The 15499-nt window shown below is 41.5% G+C and overlaps 1 protein-coding gene and 1 non-coding gene across 3 annotated transcripts in view; one reads left to right on the top strand and one right to left on the bottom strand.

The window, feature by feature from the left end:
• LOC126413396 (protein CREBRF homolog) overlaps positions 1 to 15499 on the top strand; it is a 108992-nt gene that overhangs the window by 83267 nt on the left and 10226 nt on the right. For both annotated transcript variants that reach the window (XM_050083261.1, XM_050083262.1), the window contains exon 7: positions 10281 to 10403. In XM_050083261.1, coding sequence (XP_049939218.1) covers positions 10281 to 10403 — 123 coding nt within the window. The remainder of the gene's footprint in view (positions 1 to 10280; positions 10404 to 15499) is intronic.
• On the bottom strand, positions 6781 to 6855 carry Trnat-ugu (transfer RNA threonine (anticodon UGU)). Its single transcript has one exon. It is a non-coding gene; the product is annotated as a tRNA-Thr (tRNA).

Here is a 15499-nt window from a genome sequence, read left to right as displayed (position 1 = left end):
GTCTACATAAAATTATAACAGGAGTCCTAAGAATAAAATATTTGCATAACATAAGTATTCAACATGCCAGAGACAAAGGCCTTTGTCTCTGGCATGGTGAATACTCCAGGTCCAATGTGCCTAGAATGCAGACAGGTTGATTGCAAGCCTTCAGCTGGCCGCGTCCTAACCAACACATGGCCAGCACTAGCATCGAGGCAGAACTAGCTTTCATCAGAAAACACAACAGACCCTCACCCTGCCTCCAACGAACTCTCGCTTGACACCACTGAAGTTGCAAACAGTGGTGGTTAGGAGTCAATGGAATGCATGCATGCTACAGGGTGCCTGGCTCAGACCTGTCCTTGAAGTAATGGATTCGTAACAGTTTGTTGTGTCACTATGGTGCTAACTGGTGTTCATATTTCTGATGCAGATGTAATACAATGCACCAAAGCCTTACACCAAACACAGTGGTCTTCCCTCTATTAGTGTCACATGGCCATTTGGAGCCCAGTCTTCTTGCAACCATACATTCTCTTGAATATTGCTGCCACCAGTCTCGAACAGCGGTTACATTCCTGCCAAGTCCTTCTGCAATATCGCAGAAGGAACTTCCAGCTTCTTGTAGTCCTGTCACGCAACCATGTCCAAACTTGGTGGAGTGTTGTTGATAATAGCTTCTTTGTCACCTTAAAGGGATTCTTGGCTGACATCAACTCACCAAGTCCAGTCTCAAAGGCAACGAACACTTGTGACCGTTTCAGTGTGTATTTAGAGAAAACCTGATTTGCATCCTCATTGTGGCACTGCTAGTGCCACTCTTATGTGACTGAAGTGAAATTTGAATACATATCATTTTTCACATGTAGAAACACACATACTGACTTTTGTGTATGTCACACAACTTCTACTTGGTGTTGCGATTTTTTTCCGTCAGTGTATTTCAGCTTTCAGAGAAAGTCCTTGTTCAGATATGGAAAACCCACACATGTTCAGACAACAAAATCAACTCATACATACATGATCACTGTCTCGGGGTGCTAAGTCGAGACTGCAGTTGCCCCTGGTGTGAACAGGACTCTAGCTGGGCTTGGGTAAAGGGGGTAAGGAAGAGGCATTTGGGGTATGGGGGAAGGTGCTAGTGCATTCTGTGGGAGAGTGTATGGATGTATGGCTGTTGTGGGAACAGCATAGGAGTGCTAAGTACAGCACTGGGTGGCTGTGCTGGGGGGAGGGGGATGGGAGTGTTAGAGAAGAGGAAATGACGATGACTATGTAGGTGTGTTGGAGGGGATAGGAGGTATGTTTAATACTGGAGTGAGAGCAGGGAAGGGGATAGGCAGGTGAAGGACAGGGACTAGCAAAGGTTGAGGCTGAGGGGGGGGGGGGGGGGGGAATATATGGGGATGAAATATACGTTGTAGAGGCAGTTACCACTCATGCAATTAAGAAAAGCTGATGTTGGGAAGAATCCAGATGGCAGAAGCCATTAAAGTGAAGCACATCATGTTGGGTGGCATGTTCAGCAACTATGTGGTTCAACTGTCACTTGGCAACAGCTTGACAGGGCCATTTATACAAACAGATAGCTTGTCACTTGTCATGCCCATGTAGAATGTGGCACAATGTTTGCAGCAAGGTAGACCACATCTCTGCTTTACACATGGCCATGTCTTTGATTAGATGGGTGATGCCAGCAATATGACTGGAGTAGGTGGCAGTGGGATGATGTATGGAACATGTCTTGGATCTGAGTCTATTGCAGGTAAGAGACAAGAGGTTGGAAGCAGGGGTGGAGTAAGGAAGTAGAAGGATATTGCATAGGTTGGGTGGGGGGCAGGTAGAATACCACTGTGAGATGGATGGGTAGGATAGTGGGGATGATATTTTTCACTTTGTAATCAGAAATTACAAGGATCAGGGAAATGTCGTGGAAGTACGAGGCCCTTTTAACTAACATCATTTATCCTTTTGACAACGAACATTTATTTTTCAAAGTAACAAAGGTCCTCTTTAAGAAAAACAGGTAGTAAGGTTCCAAGTTAATTTGTCTTGTTAAATTTACTCTTGAATAGTTTTCAAAATGTTTAGTAGCACAATCACCTTTTTGATGGTCTTAAGCAAGATGCAAGAAGATAAGACTTAAACAATAATGACCTTTAAAAAAATTTGAAATATCAATAAACCAGCAAATAAGAAAAACTGAGCTCTAGATAAATTTCTGCAAGCAAGCTCAAAACGAAGACATTAGGCAGACTTCCAAAAGATAAATATTAACTAGTTGATAAGTAATAACAGTTCGCCTTTATGGCTTATCCAAAGGGTTTACACCAAATAATTTAAAGTAAAATTTAAAACAATGTTACTGTAGATTTTAAACAGAACAATAACATTGAAGGGAAAAGTCCCTTTGCAAAGCCAATTAATCAGATAAAGGCATTTTGACAGATGGCAAAATTTCATTTACAGTACTCAACTCAACTAGAGCACAGACAGTCAGGACATGCAACTGCAAACAAATAGAAAGCAACTCTAGGCAATGCTTGAAAGCCATCCACACAGCCACTAGCATGCCAGGGCCACTCGACAAGAATTTGCTGACATGAAACGCATTTGTGGCAATTTAGTTGGTGCTGTCAAAAAACACTGAACACAAATATCTCACTGAATTACACAACTACTGAAAGTTATTGTTCAACCACGGTTCCACTTGAAGAACCTGTCCAGTAAGATCTTAGGCCCTAGGAAATAAACCTTGCTAAAAGTGTAAGACTTAGAAGGGAACTACTCAAAGGGAGCTGTAAATTCTGCGAGGAAGCAATATAAATAACAACTCACTAAGGTCACACAGTGAAAACAAATATTAAATTCAGAAACAGTTTGTTCTCTCAAATAAAACAATTCAAAAACAAATTCAAGATTTAAAAAAAAACTAGATAATCATAGGGCCCTGATATAACTATGCTTGAAAGCTGGGCAGATTACACAGTGCCACATTGACTCAAATAACAAAGGTGTGCATGACGACTTTGTGCAGAGTGGGAGATCGGTGCACAGAGCTGAACAACTGGATACACACATTGTAAGCAAACCAAATCTTTTCCCTCTACCCAGTCCTGATGAAGAAGAGTGAATGATGACCCAGAAAAGACGTCATGCTAATCCACACCACGTGTCTGTTGCTCCAGACACTGCCGTTGGCCCCAGCTCCACACTGCTGAAGACTACACGTAAACTGCTTGCACTGCACAGTTCCAAGGCCTCTGCAATGCTGCTCTAGTGCCACTTTCGAAGCCTAGCCAGGGCATTTGTAGCTGCATAAGAGAATAATATGCATCACTTGGTGAGGCGCCAGCCAGACGCTGTCGATAGTGGGAAGGCGAAATGAGCTGCCACAGCTCACACTTCATGCCGCAATGAGAGATAGTTGAAAGCCTTGTGGAGAATGTGATTCAGTTGCGCCAGCTCTGGATGCTACTGCGTTGTGAGAGGAATGCTCCTTCGTGTCGAAACAGTGAGTGTTTGGGGGACAATAAATGTACAAATGCGACAACCTTGGGTGGCTAGGCTGTATGGAAGGAACTTCATAGTGTGGAATGGGTGGCCACTGTCGAAGTGGAGGTATAGTAGGTTGTTGGTAGGTTTGATTTGGATGGAGGTATTAATGTAACTAATCTTGAGTTACCAGGTCAAGTAAAATGGGGGGGGGGGGGGGGGGGGGGACTGCTGAGGTTCTGGAGAAGTGTGCACTCAATCTCAGTCCACATCATGAGGTTGTCAAAGGATCTGAAGCAGTTAGAGGATGATATCATGGATGGTCAGGAAGCATTCCTCTAGGTGGCCCATGAAGAGGTTGGAATAGGATGGTACCATTGCTGTGCTACGGATTTGTTTGTAGGTGATGGCTTCAAAGAAGTAATTATGGATGAAGATATAGTTGGTCATGGTGATCAGGAAGGAGGTTGTAAGTTTGGAGTCGATGGGCATGGAAAAGGTAGTGTTCAGCAGCGGCAAGGCCACAGTCATTTGATATGTTAGTGTAAAGGCAGGTGGCATCAACAGTGATAAGCATGGTGCTGGGTGGTGAAGTGACAGCAGCTATGGAGATAGTGTGTCTGTTTTCTATAGGAGGGTAGGTTACAGGTAATAGGATGAAAGTGTTGGTCCACAAGGGTGGAGATTCTCTTGCGTCAGCACAGTAACAAGTTGTATGGAGCTTCCTGGAAGATAAGAGTGTGAGGAATGTTGGAGAGAGATTTACCCAGGGATTGGGTTCTGTGATGGGATGAGGGATTTGAGGAGGGACTGGAGGTCCTGCTGGATTTCTGAATGGGGTCTTTTGACAGGGCTTATAGGTGGAGTCCACCTGCTGTCAGATACGTCAACGTACAATCCCTAACATGGTGAATCCATTCAGAAATCCAACAGGATCTCCAGTCCCTCGACAAATCCTTAGGCCTATTCCAAAACCACTTCCCTGAGTCTGTATTCATCTCATCCCCACCAGTCTGTGCACTCTTACCTTCTGTGTGCTTCCTAAAGTATATAAACTGAACAACCCAGGATGCTCCATTGTGGCTGGTTACTGTATCCCCAGAGACAGAATTTCTGCCCTTGTGGGCCAATGTTTTCAGCCTACTGCCCATAAGCTACCTTCCTGCATAAAAGACCCCACCCTGCTTGTCACTGTCGAAGCTACCTTCCCTAAACTAATGTTTCCACTGGCCATGGCCCTGTCACTATTGAACTTTATGTACACCCAGCTGATTGAAAACCTATGATGTCCTTCCTGGTCATCATGACCAACTAGATCCTCACCCATTATTAATTCTCCTTTGAAGACATCACCTACAAACAGATCCATAGTACAGCAATGGGCACATACACGGCACCATCTTATGCTAATCTATTCATGAGCCATCTAGGAGAATCCTTCCTAATCACCCAGAATCCCATCCCCTAACTGCTTCAGATCTTTTGACAACGTTACAATCTGGACAGAGGGTGGGGACACCCTATACATACTCCTCCAGAACCTCAGCACCTTCTTCCCCTTTCACTTCACCTGGTACTCCTCAGCCCAACAAACTGTCTTCCTCTAATTTGACCTCCACCTCAAGATTGGTTATATCAATATTTCTGTGCACGACAAACCTAGCAACAATCAACTATACCTCTACTTCGACAGTAGCAGCTATTCCACAAAAAGAAGTCTCTTCCATGTAGCCTAGCCATCTGTGGTTGGTGCATCTGTATTGATGAACAGTCCCTCCCCAAATACGCTAAGGGTTCACTGAAGCCTTCAGAGAGCGAAATTATCCTTCCAACCTTGTCCAGAAACATACACTATGTGATCAAAAGTATCCGGACACCACCAAAAACATATGTTTTTCATATTAGATGCATTGTGCTGCCACCCACTGCCAGGTACTCCACATCAGCGACCTCAGTAGTCATTAGACATTGTGCGAGAGCAGAATGGGGCACTCGACAGGACTTGCAGACTTTGAACGTGGTCAGGTGATTGGATGTCATTTGTGTCAAATGTCTGCACACAAGATTTCCACACTCCTAAACATCCCTAGGTCCACTGTTTCCGATGTGATAGTGAAGTGGAAATGCGAAGGAAATGCGAAGGGACACATACAGCACAAAAGCATACAGGCCGACCTTGTCTGTTGACTGACAGAGACCACCGACAGTTGAAGAGGGTTGTAATGTGTAATAGGCAGACATCTATCCAGACCATCAAAAAGGAATTCGAAACTGCATCAGGTTCCACTGCAAGTACTATGACAGTTAAGTGGGAGTTCAGAAAACTTAGATTTCATGATTGAGTGGCTGCTTATAAGCCACACACCATGCCGGCAAATGCCAAACGATGCCTCACTTGATATAAGGAGTGTAAACATTGGATGATTGAGCAGTGGAAAACCATTGTGTGGAGCGATGAGTCATGGTACACAGTTGGCAGTCCAATGGCGGGGTGTGGGTATGGCGAACGTGTTGTGAACATCATCTGGCAGCTTGTGTAGTGTCAACAGTAAAATTCGTAGGTGGTGGTGTTATGGTGTGATTGTGTTTTTCATGGAGGGGGCTTGCAACAATTGTTGTTTTGCATGGCACTATCACATCACTGCTTGTTTTGGAATGCCAACTTCGTGCCAGGACTCACCGACCAACATCGATATTTCTCCTCGGTGCAGCACTTTCTGAAGAATGGGGTGCCATTCCCCAAGAAACCTTCCAGCACCTGATTGAACGTATGCCTGTGAGAATGGAAGCTGTCATCAAGGCTAAGGGTGAATTCCAGCATTACCAATGGAGGGCGCCATGAACTTGTAAGTCATTTTCAGCCAGGTGTCTGGATACTTTTGACACGTATTGTATTTCTTTGCATTGTGTCATAAATCACCTATCATCCCCCATTCCTACCATCCTCCACATACCCATTGTGTAGCCAAAAAGGAGCACTGATCTTGTGACTCAGTATAACTCAGGACTGCAGCAACTGAATCACACTCTCCACCAGTGTTTCAACAGTCTCTCATCGTACCTTGAAATGTGGAATGTCTCTCAATGATACCCACCCCTCCCACAGTGGTATTCTGCTGCCCACCCAATCTACTGCACAATATCCTTTTCTAATAGGGATATGGTGTCTGTTGTTTCGAACATGTCCGAAAGAACAGACACCATTGATGACCTGCAGCCGTATAGAACGAAATTAGAATTATATTAATACCTTCAGCTGCTCATGGGCATTGACATATATCAACGGGGACAGGTGAAAATTTGTGCCCTGACCGGGACTCGAACCCGGGATCTCCTGCTTACATGGCAGACGCTCTATCCATCTGAGCCACCAAGGGCACGGAGGATAGTGTGGCTTCAGGGACTATCTCGCACCCCTTTCTCACCTTGTATGTCCACACACTACATTTGTAGTGTCTCACCCCAACACACTCATCACTCGTAGAAGACATTCTTACCAAGTCCCGCAAGAGTTCGGGGGATATGTGTGCATATGCACAGTAGAGGAAGGCCATGACCAGTATTGCCAGAACTATACACTTACATGGATGTGGTGTCTGTTGTTTTGGACATGTCTGAAAGAGCAGACACCATTGATGACCTGCAGCCGTCTAGAACGAAATAAGAGTTATATATTAATACTTTCATATCCATATAAGTTCATAGTTCTGGCAATACCGGCCATGACCTTCTTCTGTGTGGATGCGCACACATTCCCCGAACTCTTACGGGACTTGGGAAGAATGTCTTCTACGAGTAATGAGTGTGTTGGGGTGGGACGCTACGAATGTAGTGTGTGGACATACGAGGTGAGAATGTGGGTCTCGTGGGAGGCGTGCACAAGATAGTCCCTGCAGCCGCACTATCCTCTCTGCCCTCGGTAGCTCAGCTGGATAGGGCATCTGCCATGTAAGCAGGAGATCCTGGGTTCGAGTCCCGGCCGGGCACACATTTTCACCTGTCCCTGTTGATATATGTCAACACCCATGAGCAGCTGAAGGTATTAATATAATTCTAATATCCTTGTCTGTCCATGCTCCATCCCTGCTCCCAACCCATTGCATCATGGCTCATTTCTCTGCAAGAGAGCCAGATGCAAGACCTCTGCTATACATTATCATACTACTACTACTACTACTACTACTTCATATTTCAGTCTAGCCACTGGCGACTCTTGCACCATCAAAGGCAGGGCCATCTGTGAAAGCAAACATGTGACCAACCAGCTTGCAACCACTGTGCTGCATCCTGTATGGTTGTGACAACTAACAAGCTATCTGTCTATGAATGGTCACCACCAAACAGTGGCCATGAGAGAGCTGGACCACCCAGTTGCTGAACATGCTGCCCAATCCGATGTGCTTCACTCTAATTACTGTTTTATAGCCTGTTCATCTAGATTCTTCCCAAGAACATCAGCTTTTCTGAACAGCACTTCTCTGCTCCCATTCAAGTACTACACATACCTTGTACCCCAACACCCCCCCCCCCCCCCCCTCGCCCTCCCCCAAAGCACAGCATTCCAAAGATGCAATTAACTGCCCTATTGAGCACCAACCTACATCTCCAGCTTCATCTATCCACTGTGAAGTGTATGGTAGAGGGTATCTCCAATTGTACCAGTTATTAGGGTTTTTTCCCTGTTCCCTTCACATGTGGAGCTTGAGTAGAAGGATTGGTTAAGTGCATTCATGCATGCTGTAATTAATCAAGTCTTGCCATTAAAATCCGAATAGGAGCAGTAAACAAGTGATCCTAGAGTCATAATTTAAAGCCTGTTCATGAAACTTTGGAAGTACCTTCAAGAGTCTGCCAGTTTAGTTTCTTCAGCATCTCTGTGACACTCTCCCATGGACCAAACTAACCTGTGACCATTCCTGCTGCCCTTCTCTGTATACGCTGAATTAAGATTCTACAAGAAACTGATGTCAAAAATATTGGCTGGTAGCTTTGATGATTACTTCTACTACTGTTGTTATAAATGGCCTGTGAACTATGCTTTCTTCCCATCCACTTCCATGAACGTCCTTACATGCAGCACTTGCCTCTTCCCTCAACTCTACCTTGCTATCTCTCCCCATCCCCTCACAGATTGCTGCTAACATCAGATGCAGTTGGTGACAGTGGTTTTGTGTGTGTGAGGGGAATGACACACGCATGTTGTTGTTGTTGTTGTTGCTGTTGTGAGAATGTGTTTTTTTTTTCCTACTTCTGAACTTTGTTCGAAAGCTGAAGTATTTCTACCTTTCTTTTTCATTGTGCCTATTTGCTACACACTATGTGGTGAGTAGCAATCGATCCAGGGTAGAAAGTCTGGTATTTGTTTGGGTCAGCTAGTCTAATTCAAGCCTGTCTTCTTCTGTGCTGTCCACAGAGTGTATTTCATATAATCAAGGGTCTTCTTTTGGAGATGTCCACAAAGTTGTCTGCTTTGTGGCATATGTGTATTATGTGTTATCACTAGATTTTTAGTGTTTTTGTGGATTTCCACTGCTATCAGCATTTTCATCTACATATCCCAAATCGTTTAAGATATTCTCATTATATTCACTATGTTGCTTCTCATTTTCTGCTTCAGTATCTCCAACTTTCCCACTTGTAAGTGGGTCTTATAACTCCATGTTCCGATTTGTAATCTTCTTTATTTCTTTCAGTGTGACCTCCCTTCCAAGACATCCAAATGAGGAGATATGTTATGCCTGGAATTAATTTTTACAGCGTGCTATGTATGCAATTGATATGGGGCCTTTGTATATTTAATAGCACCTGTTGCTTTCCACTTGTGATATGAGACTGCCCTTACATTGGGTGTTTTTGGTGACCATCTTTGAGATGAAGCTTTGAGGATGTGTGATACGTTGTTCACTGAGTTAACATCAAACTCTCAAAGGATCTCATCCTCCCAGTTTCATTGGCTTTCTTAGATAATCAGGTTATTTAACACTGCCCGTTAACATTTTTCCAGCTGGCTGTCAACTTGGCCAACCCTCCTCTCTCATTCCAAGCTTGACGTAGGACAGCGTTGATTAACTTACAGGTTGTAAATTAAATTATATGGCAGAACAATGTGTATGAATTACTGCTTTACTTGGGATTCTTAGATTTACAGAAAGCTCTTGCCACAGTGTCCAGAATTAGAATGGGGGACATAATTTCGAATGTTAAAGACTCTGTGAGATCTTTGGGCTTTGTAAAAAGTCATCAGGCATAAAAACAAAACCCTTAATATGATATTTTCACACTACATGAACTTGAGCGTACAGTACTTTAATATGAGATTTTGACATTTCTCAGTATGAATTTTATTGCCTTTCTTAGGCATCAGACATGTTACCTTCATTATTTTTGAAAGTGGTCTAACACATTTTATAATTCTGGATATCTTCCACCTCACTCAACTGACCACCAGTGTGGAATCCTGTGTAGTATTCCTTTCTTGACGATGTCGTATGCCTTCTGCAAAAATATGTTCACATTAGCTAAGGAGAATTTTGCATCCTCTCGTTTCATTTCAGTTGTGTCAAGCAATAACAACAATTTGAAAAACTGATGTATATAAACAATGTCATTACATGTTTTGTATGGATATCTCCAGGGAGCAATTAAGAAAAAAGCCTGTCTCTACATTATCACCAGATTTGCACTTGGTTACCAGAAAAATTTCATTCTAGTATTTTGAAGCATTAATTTTTAGTCATTACTATCTTACTTCTTCATTTATGTAGATGCTACATAAATCTGTAAATTGCTACTTTTGCTTTCAGAAAGGTTAAATATGGGAATATCCCAGGTGAAACAACTTCTGGCGACAAAGTGCACTACCGAAAATCCCGAAAAACAAGAAGAACTGACTAGACAAATCGAGAAGATAAGCAGAACTGTGACAAGTAAGTATAATGCATAGTGTACACTGACACTTCAGTATTTTTCAAAACATTGCCAACAGACATGATAGAAATAGAGTTTGATGTGATCTCATTGTCTTTCCCAGCGAGTTGATCCAACATAAAGTGTGAGTTGATCGAAATGTGATGGTATTTTGATGAGTGTCATCTTATCCTGGCAGAAAGATGATGGGAATGCTGCTTGTTGAAATGTTGCACCATTTTGACCAGATCAAGTGGCCGTAAACCCAAGAACTTTGTTACAGTTTGATTTATTTCATGTAATTTGGAGTTTACTATATTAGTGGCATAACTTGAAGTAGTAGTAATACAGGGAAATTCAAGCTATGGAATTTGAAAAGGTAGTTATTTACTTTGTAGAGTGGAATAGCAACTTAAACAATAACTTGCACTTAGAAGCTCAGCTTAAGGATCTGTATTCTTCTTCAGAGTACACAGATTCACACATACACTTGCAGCTATGTGTGCTGGTGCCGAAGCTCTGTTTGATATCCTGGTGCATGGTTTTTAGTAGATCTTGCTAACAGTTGGTTGTAATGATTTGTTCCTTTATTGGCAATTTCAGAAAGCACTCTCCATTTTGGCTAGTTGCTTTCGTTTTTTGCTGTGGCATAGAATTTTTTTTTTTTGCTATGGCATAGAATTTTTTTTTAAATAAAACAATACTTTTGCTAATGATTGTTGAGTTGCAAGAATCTTGTTATCAAAGTAGCAAAATCTGGAAAAATGGAGAAGAATAATTTTCAGTACTACATCCAGAATGCCTCCTTATTAGTTGCAGAAAATAATTCACTACTTTTGTTGGACTCTTGGCCAGGACATAACGACACCTTTCTCTTTAGGAGGACGAAAAGACTGTTAATGGAATTGGATTCCACGTGGAACTACTAGTGTGATTCAGTCCCTCAGTAAAAATTTTTTTTGAGAGTGTAAAGCATTTTTTGGAAAATTGTTGGGCAGTATAATTTTCAATGGCTCTTTGGCATTTCAGATTTATCAGTGTAACAGTATTGTTAAACTTATCAGTTTGCATCATCATGTTTTGTGAATTTAATCAAGTATGCCTGGTACGCAGCAAAATATGCAGAATACCGTATTTACTCATATCTAAGCCACACTTTTCTTCTGGATTTTGTAATCCGTAAAACCGACTGCGGCTTAGAATTGAAGGCAAAGTAAGCAGAAGTTCTGAAAAATGTTGGTAGGTGCCGCCAAAAAAACTTCTGCCGTCAAATATATGTAGTGCTACACAGGCATGATTTGCAGGCACAAAGATAAATACTGGGGCCAAAACCTCTGCGTCTGTAAATAAATTTAAGAAAGAAAAAGTTAGAAGACGAGCTTTTTTTCTCCGCCCCGAGTTTCGACCACTGCATTTTTATACATAGAAATTCCGTATTGTTCATCTTCGAATGTAGCAGCCTTTCAAATATTCGTAGCAACAAAAATAAATTACTTTTAGGATTGTTGCAAGAGTTGATACACTGGGGCTCATTAAGATTTCACGTTGCGACACCTTTTGCTTAGTGGAATTTTTTCAAGTGCTTGTCGGTGTTAGTAAACCATAATGAAGCGCTTTCATTATAGTGCCAAATTCAAGAGGGGAGTTATTTCTTTTGTCCAACACAGTTCTAATTGTGCTGCAGGTTTACAATACAAGATTGAGGAGAGCAACGTCAGGCGATGGCGACTGCAGAGAGATAAATTATTTAAATGTTCAAGTCACAGGAAAGCATTTACTGGGCCAAAGTATGGCCGATATCATGTACTAGAAGTGATTTTAAATGAATTTGTTAAGGAACAGTGTCAGAAATTTCTGTCTGTGAACGTCGAATTTTAAAAATTAAGGCACGTGAAATTGCTAAGGAGCAAACAATCGAAAATTTTAAGGCAAGTCCAGGCGGATTGATCTGTTTATGAAGCGCTGGGGTTTTTCACTTCGGAGGTGAACTTCAGTTGCACAGAAGCTGCCGAAAAATGATGAAGAAAAACTTGTGGAATTTCAGCGCTTCATAATTAGGCGGTGCACAGAAAAGCAATACCTTCTTGGTCAGATAGGAAATGCTGACCAAACTCCCATATATTTTGACATGCTGTCAAATTATACGGGTGACACCAAAGGAAAGAAAGACATAAGTGTTCTTACATTAGGGGGTGAAAAACAGCGGATGTCCGTCATGCTCGCTTGCACAACAGATGGACATAAATTACCACCATTCATAGTTTTCAGGTGAAAGAGTTTACTGAAATCGGAAGTGTTTCCAAAAACTGTAATTGTACGAGAAAATGAAACTGGGTGGTTTCAGGAGAATATGGTGCTGGAATGGATTAGGCCTGTGTGGAATCATCATCCTGGCACAATCCTTGGTTTACGCGGTCTGTTGGTATTAGATGTGTCCCTGCAGTAAAACGAAAATTAGAGGAAATCAAAATGGACTTGGCAGTAATTCCAGGTGGGATGATGGCAATTCTGCAACTACTTGACATTTGTTTGAATAAACTATTTAAGGACAGGCTTAAATGCACGTACACAGACTGGCTTTCGAAAAGCGACAGACAAGTGACACCAACAGGACGTGTAAAATGCGCAAGTTTGTCGCAGGTGTGCCAATGGATTTATGATGCATGGAAGTGTGTTCCAAATCAGACTGTGCAACAAGCATTTAAAAAATGTTCGATATCCAATGCACTAGATGGTATGGAGGATGATGCTCTGTATGAAGAAATGAGGAAAAAAGAATCGAGTGGTGGTGATTCAGAATCATGACTGATATTTTGAATATTTCGTATAAGAGGTATTACAAACCTAATAAAATTTTGTTTTAAATTTCAGTGGTTAATTTCTAAGTTATTTTCATTATTTCTTCTTAAGCGTTGCTACTCTCCATTGCACAGGACAGAAAAGCGTGGACAGCTGCATCAAACCAGTCTACGGACTGAAGACAACAACAACAACAACAACAACAACAACACACTGCATTTGAAGTCATCACTATAAATCTACTACAAAAATCTGACTGGCAAGACTGTTTGGGATGTTTGTCAATGTGGCCAATATGGTTCTGAATTTTTTCCTACCTGTGACAAAAGATGGTTGCTAATAGGAACTTTTATGAATCGTGAATCACATGCAGTATTCTCTTCACCTTCAACACAAATGTAAACATTATGCCATGTTTTCTTTCATGTTTGCTGCTATCTCATTTAAATCCTGTCTGCGTAATATAGTTCGAAAATAGAGTGAGACAACAGCAAACGCGGAAGAATATACATATCATGTCATGTTTATATTCTTATGCTGAATAGTGATAATCAGAAATGAAGCACGGCAACTGACAAGCTTTTTAAATCTAAGATGACTCTTAATTTCTGTGCAGAATGTAATGTACTAAAGAGGCGTCTGCAAAGATTTTCAAACGGAGAGAAATTTTCGCTAAACTCTCATTCAGAACATCTTCTATCATACGCAGTCTATTATTTGGTTCTTGTTGATCATTATCAAAGAAAGCGGCAGTATAAGTAACAACAAATAGCAGTCTATTGCCATTGTTTCGCTAATGAGACAATTCCCCTCTTTTTTTTTTTTTTTTTTTTTTTAAGTGGTGGTAATGCGCACAAAACCAAGCCATGCCACGAGCAGTGACGGTCGTCAACACTCATTATCAGAATGCGAAAAACAATGTGTGACACAGTACAATAATGCATTTTCAGCTTAGAGTGATGTAAACACCAATAACAAAGAGAACGGCACTTATCAGATCGAAGCAAAATAAGCAATCGATTCAAACCAGACGAAGCACGTGGAAAAGGAAGGGTACCCGCATAAATATGGACAGAGTGCCTGACACATAGTAATGGCTACCTAATAAAGCTTAATTGCTAAGCTTACGGCTCGAACCAAACTACTGTAGCTGTATCTTCATCCATTCGACCTAAAGTGTGTCTCATGTTACAAAGGACCAACTTTGTTTCGATTTGAAGGTGCGGTCTAAAACTTTTCTCTCGCCTTGAATTTCGAGTCTCAAATTTCAGGTGCGGCTTAGATTCAGGAAGTTTTTTTTTCCTTGATTTCGAGTCTCATTTTTCAGGTGCGGCTTAGATTTGAGTAAATACGGTAAAGGCCACGACTATTTCTTCCTCCATCCCATTTCTGCCTAAATAAAACTAGTAATTACTGTGGAGTGCATTAATACATTAATTTTGCTTTTATCAGGTGTGCTTTGTGTAAGGAAAAATGTTTGTTTTCATCGTAAATACACACTTTGCATTTTTTTGGTGACTAAAGGGAACTGTTGTGACTCTTCAAGTTTTCCCAGCAGATATGTTGTAAATAGTCTTCACAGGTTTGCCAAACCCGTGAAAACTATTTACAAAATATTTCATGTCAATAAATTAAAACTGATGGCAGTCCTGTTATGTATCATACTGCACTGCCTTGATTTTGTTTTCTCTGCCAGTCACTTGTGTAACAGTTACATTTGCAACAGTTTGGCTATCAAAACACACTGCAAGTTATTAAAAAATACCAATTTGAGACAATTTTGGTTTGGTTTAAGTGCTTAAAATTCACTAGTGTGCACTTCGGATTTCACGCTATGGTCTTTTGTCATGACCATGTGTGCTTATTTGCCAGGTTCACACTATGCGCGGAAGGGCAGTACAGACAGCTGTTATAGGTAGTTCTTCATGTAGCGAAACTGAGTAACTTTAAAAGACTGTCAAGCAAAGCTTTTAGCCAAATAGTCCTTCATTAGACTTAAACAACTTACACACACGCACACGCACACGCACACACACGACCACAGAATGCACCCTAGCAGCTAAAATTTTGACAGTGCATTTCTTTTGGTGTATGTTTCCTGTTTGAAAAATATGAGGGTAGGTTTTGACATGTCTGATTGGACAGTTCCCTTGCCAATCTATTGTGATAGAGTAGAAAACACTAAAGAGCTGTGTTGTGTATAGACTTGATTTTATATTGAAAATAACTTTTATTTATGGTATGTTTTCGGATTTCCAACTAACAAGGGGAGGCCGCCAATTGTGAAATTCAGATTCGATTCATACTGCGCATAATA

The sequence above is a fragment of the Schistocerca serialis genome, chromosome 1, assembly GCF_023864345.2.
Source record: "Schistocerca serialis cubense isolate TAMUIC-IGC-003099 chromosome 1, iqSchSeri2.2, whole genome shotgun sequence".
NCBI classification, from domain to species: domain Eukaryota; kingdom Metazoa; phylum Arthropoda; class Insecta; order Orthoptera; family Acrididae; genus Schistocerca; species Schistocerca serialis.
Note: the sequence above shows the minus strand (reverse complement) of the source record. Positions and strands in the feature narration are given on the sequence as shown.